Consider the following 7560-nt stretch of genomic DNA (forward strand, 5'->3'; position numbering starts at 1 on the left):
TTCCAGAGTATCCAACTTCTCTGACATCAATGGTGTATATGAGGGAATTGGTTTGAGGGGAAGGGACAGAATACGGCAGAGCTGAAGGCTCCCCAAGCAACAAAGAAAGTATCATACATATCAGCTCTCATATGAAAATGACTTCTCTAATCCTCGCCCATCATTTCCATCCCTCTCCCAACATAACATCCTGTGACATCTCCCGAGAGAAGGTCAGTAGTGAGAGGATGGGACCTGGTAGGACCAAAGGGCTCCCTGCTGTCACTTTAACTCTTCATTTAGTAGGAATAATAGGGGAAATGGGGGAGCTTTCAGGAGCTGCTGGGAAATGCTGGGGCTCCTCCAGGGTTTCTCAGCCTCAGCACAGCTGACAGCTTGGACTGGACCGTTCTTTGCTGTGGGGCCATCCTGCACACTGTAGGGTGTTTAGCAGCATCTCGAACTCTACCCATTAGGTGCCAGGAGCAGTGTCCCCTGACGCCCACCGCTGAATGTCTATGGGCATCACCACTATCCTCCGGGGAGAAAGCTCATCCCTGATGGAGATCCACTGCTCGAGACCTAACTGGAATCACACGGGGCTCCTCCACTTCCCAAGTGCTCGACATTTGCTTTGTAGTGTATTTCTAGCATTATTTATTTGGGGCTGTGCTGGGTCTTCATTGCTTCGAGAGCTCTAGCTGCGGCTAATGGGGCCTTTTCACTGCAGTGACTTCTCTTGTTGCGGAGCACAGACTCTAGGGCGTGTGGGCTTCAGAAGTTGCAGTTCCCAGGCTCTGGAGCACAGGCTCAGTAGTCGTGGCACACGGCCTTAGTTGCTCCCTAGCAGGTGGGATCTTCCCCGATCAGGGATTGAACCGCCCTGGCAGGCAGGTTCTTTACCACTGAGCCATCAGGGAAGCCCTCTCATTTTTTGAAGCTACTGAATGTTTTTAAAACCATGACAACATGAAAGAATTTCACAGACATTGTGTTGGGAGAAAGAAACCAAAGAACTGACGCCATTGACGTGAAATTCAAGACCAGGCAAACAAATGAAAGGTTATAGAAATCGGCGTAGTGATCACCCGTGTGGTGGGGTGCGTGTTGGCTGGGTTGGGGTTAAGGAAACCGTCTGTCCTTTATCTCGATCTGGGTGGTGATGACTCGGATGTGTGACATCAAAATGTATGAAGCTGAGGACTTTATTTTGTGTACTTATCCTATAGAAGCTCACCTCAACATATAATGTAAAAACAACAGTTTTCAAATATTTAGTCCTTTATGTCTTATTATTATTTGGATTTCGCATCATCTAAAATCCCTCCACTCTTGAGTTTCTTTTTTGAAGTTTTAAAAATCTTTTTGTCCATAACTCATAGCAGGTGGGATCTTAGTTCCCCAATCGGGATTGAACCTGTGTCCCCTGCATTGCAAGTGTGGACGGAAACTTAACCACTGGACTGCCAAGGAAGTCCCCACACTTGAATTTCATATGATTTCATGGAGCTTGTTTTCTGTGTCTTCACCCAGAAAATCCTTTGAGTCGTGGTGACAGCTCTCATTCTCCCGTGGACAAAATGAGCATGGATTTGGTGCCACAGAACCTGCTGGACAGGTAGGCAGGGAAAGCCTGCAAGACCGGTGTCAGTTTGCAAAGGTAATCCAGAGCCCTGTGTCCCTGGGGAAAGGGTAATTTCTGCAGAAATGCTTAGGCATTCTCACGACATGTGACAAATGTGTTCCAGGAGAACAGCCATGAATGAGGCCTGCCTTCTCACTGGTCATTATGTATGTGAAGATATGTCCCTGGGAGAAAAATATTCCACTACACTATTTTGGAGCACAAGTCAAGTTCTTGTTAGGTACCTGACCCTGGGCAACAGGACTCCGAGGGCAGAAACTGCCCCCTTGGACGTCACTTCTGTGAGGTTAATGTATCACCAAAAAAGCCCTTTAACATTGCCTCATTCATGAATTTAAGCTCCAGCATGCATTCATCAGCAGACATAGCATCGCCAGCCCCACATAGGCCATCAGCCAATGTCTCCTGAGGGAATTAGGTGAGCTACATATGTGTAACAGAATTAGATTGTAGTTCTGTGTCAGAAGGCATTGCTGCCTAACACAGGATGCGTGCATACTCAGTCATTCAGTCCTGTCCGACTCTGCGACCTTACAGACTGTAGCCTGACAGGCTCCTCTGTCCACTCTAGTATTCTTGCCTGGAGAATCCCATGGACAGGGGAGGCTCGTGGGCTGCAGTCCATGGGATGCCAAGGAGTTGGACACAACTCAGTGACTAACACTTTCACGTTCCATCTGGGCTTTCTTCCACCACAGAAAAGTAAAGGAGGAAGCTTAGATCTTCCCCAGGGCTCCTTCCGCCTCTGATATCCTCCTGTGGGCCTCACCTGGCCTCCTCAGCTCGCCCTGAAGGAGTTGCACCCAGGGCCCTGAGCTTGAGGAAAGCACCTGAGGGAGCAGGCTTTCTTCCTCACCCCCCAGACTACTCTCCCATGGAGGCCAAGCCGGTGAAGATCCCTCGGTACTGCCTAAGGACACGGAGGGGAAGGGGAAGGGAAGGGGTCCTCTTGTCCCTGACTTCTTCCGTGAAGAATCAATCTGCTTAAGAGAGGGAGGAAAGCCAACCAAGTGCCAAGGAGAACACTCAGAACATTAGCGATCATTTATCTCAGCCCTCTCAGTGTGACTCCTGAGAGAAACAAAGGCACAGCAGAGTAACCGAGTTCAAGGGCATCAAAGTGAAGGATACAATACAGTGCCCCTTCCCGCTGACTCACCCCTGCGTGTACAGGGCTCCCAACCTCCCGCCCAGCACCTGGTCGCCTCTTCCTCCTACTTTCTTCAGACCTTTCCCTGCCCCCAGTTAGTCCCAGGTTCCTGATCGTGACTCGGATCTTAGCATCGGCCACTGCCCCAGCTCAGTTACATTTTCATAGCCTCTTTGAACAAGGTTGAAAAAGTCCCTTGGCGCTAATCCTTTTCCTCCATCCCTTTGGCTAAGGCTCCATTTCTCTCATTTCCTTCCAGATGCCCCTCTTACATCTTTCTTCTCTGAAGCAAATTAGCAGCTCCTAACGATGTTCTGGGACATTTCTTATTAATAGTTGGGTTAGAGGTAACAGAGATGCTAGGAAGATGCAAGGAGAATGTAAAGTCTGGAGTGGCAAGAAGATCCAGAAACCATGTCGGTGCCGGGGTCCAGCCCCGGTGGACCCAGGGTGATTTGAAGCGGAGATGGGGTAGGCGAGGAAAAAACTTATTTATTTATAAATATAAGATTAGATTAGGAAGAAATAGTGTAGTAGGAAAATTAGTGGAGAAAAGGGGCTGCATAACTTGGTTTATGTGGAGAACTAATAAAGCTTCAGACAAGGAACTTGCACCATCTATGTTAGGCCACCGGCGTCCTCTTGAATAGAGGGGGGTGCCCTACCTTGGGCTCCCTCTCGCGTGGATTTTAGAAGCCGGGGCAAGTAAATAGACATGGCGAGCCTCCACACCCCAGATGGGAATTCAGCCTGAAATTAGAGTAAAGAGGAGACACGGGGGAGACCAGTCCTTCCAATGACTGGCCCAGCCTCTATTGTCTAGAAAGGCCTTTTATACATTTTTGATTGTACATAGAGATCAATGGGTAATAAAAAATTATGCAGTGTTAACAGCCCAGACTCTTATCAAAACCAAGCTTTTCTCTCTGTATACCTAGTTGTATACACAAGTCTTAGGTGATTTACATCATCTTTTGGCCAAAAGGGCCAATTAACATATTACAGCCTTTTTTCTGATAAGGGTTTTTCAACCAGAAGACTTATTTGTGTTGTTTTTTTAAAAGTCTGGTGCCACTCTCAGAAAGTGCTAAATAAAGTTACATTCTTATATAGAAAAGATACAGCAATTTGTAACAAGTAAAAGGAGTACAGTGATTTATAACAAAAGAAAAGTAACTAACTCAAAAGTCTAGTGTTGCTAACATCAAAACCACTATATACCTTTTTCCATATCCTGATTACATTGATTAATATCTTCTCAGGTGCCTAAAAGATAAAGAATATGGAGGCCTGGCAGCAATCATTGAGTCAACAGTGAAAATCTGTCACCAATATGATTTTTAGCTGTTTAGAAAAGGCTCTGTATCTTTAAGATGCTTTAAGCTTTGTGCCTCTCATGGTTGGGGGGCTGTAAGCAATTTACAAGCTGTAAAAAGTCTAGGGGAACCTGTTAGGCAAGCTAGAGAGTTATCAGAGGGGGTTTGAACTGAAACATCCCTTTCAAATGCAGAAGACTAAAGCCCTGAGTTAACTTTATCTAGAGTGTGTCTGAAGAGTGGAAAAGTACAATACAATAAGGCAGACAGATTCTGGTTTGGGGGGTACATGCTCAGGAAATTCCAGGGGGAAACCCTGAGGTTTGACTCGCCTTGCCCATCAGGCCTCTCCACATGACCTTGTCATGGGTGGGATTCCTCACACTGGCTCCCAGCACGTGGGCTTGGCTAAGAATTTAGCTTTCCCATCCGGGGGACTGGAAATCTTTATTTTACTCATCCACAGGGACGCGGATGACATTCTTCTGTGTGATGATGTGAAGCCGCAAGATAGTGACCTGTCAGCTGAAGAAAGAATATTTTTGGAAGAGTTTCCCAACTTGAAAGGGGAGCTGGACGTGGACATCCAGAAGCTCCATGCCCTTGCACATCACATTGACACAACACACAAAACCCTCACCAAGACCAGCGTGGTGGCCAATTCCATCACCGTGGTCTCCAGAGCCATGAGCATCCTGGGCTTAGTCCTTGCTCCGGCGACAGCAGGGGGAAGCCTGGTGCTCTCCACTGCAGGTAGAGTTTTGGGGACAGCAGGGGAGGTCACCAGTATCTTGACCAATGTTTTGGAACGTTTTCACAGTCAAGAAGCCCAAGCTCAGGTTGGTAGCCTAATGCCCTTCCGTGGCCGAAAAGTCAGGCAAGCTGGGACGGACTACATCATGGCCGCTGGAAAGGTGATTCAGAATTGTAGAAGCACCATCGAGGATGTTCAGAAGAGCATCCGTGCCTTTCAGATCACCAAGGCCCACCCACACCTGGCCACCGCTGCCAAGCGCCTCCTGACCACTGGCCAGGTCTCAGCCCAAAGGAGCAGGCAGGTGCAAAGGGCCTTCGAAGGTACCACGCTGGTGATGAAAACCAAGGCTCGCTTGCTGGGCAGTGCGATGGCTGGCTTTTCCCTCAGCGTGGACTTGGCCTCCCTCCTCAAGGACTGGAAGCAGCTGAAGGAGGGAGCCAGAACAGAGCTTGCAGAAGGGCTAAGGGCCCAGGCTCAGGAGCTGGAAAGGCAGCTGACACAACTCACCCAGTGCTACGAGAGCCTGCAGCAGAGGGTGAGGCTGTGCGGTCCCTCGTGGGTGGCACAGAGCGGGGGGAAAGCTTTAACTGGGTGTATGGGCGCTGGGGCCTGTGGGAGGGGTCATGAGGAAGCCAGTGTGTGTACAGTTTGCCTGCCTATTCCCGAGGATGTGGGGCGTCTGGTGGCCCTGGAGGTCCAAATGGCATCAAGTGCATCTTGAAACTGTTCTGGATAGACCTGTCCTGCCTTCTGTTTTCCCATCAAAGCTTCTTCTTTTTGTTTTTTAACTTTTCTTTATTTAGAGAAACAACTTTTTATTTTGTATGGGAGTCTAGCCAATTAACTATGTGGTAGTTTCAGGTGGACAGCAAAAGGCCTCAGCCATACATGCACATGTACCCCTTCTCCTCCAAATTTCCCTCCCATCCAAGTTGCTACGTAACATCCGCCAATGCTCCTTGACTTCCCTGTACTGGGAAGAGGGTCTTCCCAGCAGTACAGAAGAGGACACTGAGTCCAAGGGAGCGTTAGGGATTGAAATGTATCCCCCTAACCTTTATACACAGAAGTGCTAAGCCCAAAGGTGACGTTTTGTCGCTGGGGTCTTTGGGGGGCGGTGACTGGGGTTGAATGAGGTTGTAGGACTGGGGCTGTAATCCTCGGAGACTGGTGTTCTTATAAGAGGAGGAGGGAACACAGGGGGACTCTCTTTCTCTGCCTACACCGGCACAGAGGAAAGACCATGTCTATAAGCCAGGAGGCGTCCTCACCAGGAGCCCAACCGACCAGCACCTGAATGTAGGGCTTGCAGCCTCCACAACTATGAGAAAATACATTTCTGCTGCTTAACCTCCCAGACTGCAGTGTTCATAAGGAGCTTATATAACTTGCCAAATGCTTGCAGCAAGGTGGAGGGAATCAGAATGACAGCCGGGAAGCCTGACCTAGGAGCCTGGGCTTGGATCTCCATGCTGAGCTGCCCCAGTAGCTTCACTCTGATTGGTGTTTTTGTGGCTTTTTTTTCCCCCAGAAACTCTTGCAAGAAAAAAAGCCTGTGAGCTCTTCAGAGGGAACCATGGGGACTGTGCCTCTGCCTCCAGCCACGTGTGGGGAAGCTGGATCCCAGGTGACAGGGGAAGATGAAGGCAATTGAGCTCGGGGTCTCTGAGTGGAATCAAAGGGGACCAGGGAGGGGGAGGGCAAGGTTGGCAGAAGCAATGCCTGGAGACTTACCAGCTGGCAGGCCCACAAGGGGCTGGTGAGTGTCACACTGTCTGCTAGTGGGAGTCAGTTGGTCCCCCCTCTTCCTTCCTGCATGTAACTCACTCCCTGGACTCCAGCATCTCCTCCCCTCACGCTTACTCTCTTGCATTGTTGACGCCAGGCTCTAGGTTAAGTACTGACATCAGACACAAGGGCTCCAGGGATAGAGGATATGTTGTGTTCTCCTTCGGGTTGCCCTTCTCTGTCCTTCCCCTCCCCGACCTGGGCAGTAATTGCCAGAGAAGTTCCTGGAGGTTTGCACAAAAAAGGATGTCACTGGAACCTGCTCAACCAGATTCGCATTAGGAAGGGGCCTCTCTGTCCTTCTCACTGAGCGCAAGTTCTTGGAGCTCCTCAGGACCTTGGAACCTGTAAGGACTCTTAATTCCCAGTTCACCCATCTTACATCTTTTTTTTTTTTTCTTTTCTGTGTTTCAGCTCCTATTTTAGAAGTCATGCATGGACGTTCAGCACAACTTTTTAAAATTCAGTAAAGTAATAAGGGAAGAAAATAGTGCCCCAGTCAAGGCTGACAGCTGCTGGTTATTTTGCTGGAGAATTTTCTTCCTGTGCTTTTCTTGCTTTGGGCATTACTGCCTACTGGAGAGCCTTCTTCAAGGTTGCATTGTAAAATAGATTTTTCCTGTAACCCACTGAGTTTTCTTTCTTTTTCATTCTCCATTCCCTCATTTGTCTGCAGAGCTATAACCTTCCATTCTGGTGTTTTCACTTAGGAATATTTTCTACCATTCTATGTTTCCCTGTGTTTTTATAGACATTGTGTTTTTTTGTTACAAACTATTCTTTTGACTGTACCTATAACCTTTTAATTAGATATATATTAGTCATCACTGTTAAGTGGCCAAAACCAATTTAAACAGACTTATACAAAAGAAAAGAATTTATTGGCTCATGTACTTTAAAACCTTAAAGGAACAGTGAGCTTCAG

At 48.2% G+C, this 7560-nt stretch overlaps 1 protein-coding gene across 1 annotated transcript; it reads left to right on the top strand.

Moving 5' to 3' along the window:
* The first annotated feature begins 227 nt into the window (after nt 1–227).
* APOL6 (apolipoprotein L6) lies at nt 228–6501 on the top strand. Its single transcript, XM_052640598.1, has 4 exons — nt 228–237; nt 1513–1597; nt 4557–5382; nt 6379–6501. The coding sequence occupies exons 1-4, from the start codon at nt 228–230 to the stop codon at nt 6499–6501; spliced, it is 1044 nt and encodes a 347-aa protein (XP_052496558.1).
* The last annotated feature ends 1059 nt before the right edge of the window (nt 6502–7560 follow it).

Source organism: Budorcas taxicolor, chromosome 5, assembly GCF_023091745.1.
Source record: "Budorcas taxicolor isolate Tak-1 chromosome 5, Takin1.1, whole genome shotgun sequence".
Taxonomy (NCBI): Eukaryota; Metazoa; Chordata; class Mammalia; order Artiodactyla; family Bovidae; genus Budorcas; species Budorcas taxicolor.

Bases quoted from the DNA above. Each gene is read 5' to 3' on its own strand.
- APOL6 (XM_052640598.1), top strand. The intron at 1,598-4,556 runs GTAGGCAGGGAA...ACTCATCCACAG, and splicing joins CCACAGAACCTGCTGGACAG to GGACGCGGATGACATTCTTC. The intron at 5,383-6,378 runs GTGAGGCTGTGC...TTTTTCCCCCAG, and splicing joins ACGAGAGCCTGCAGCAGAGG to AAACTCTTGCAAGAAAAAAA.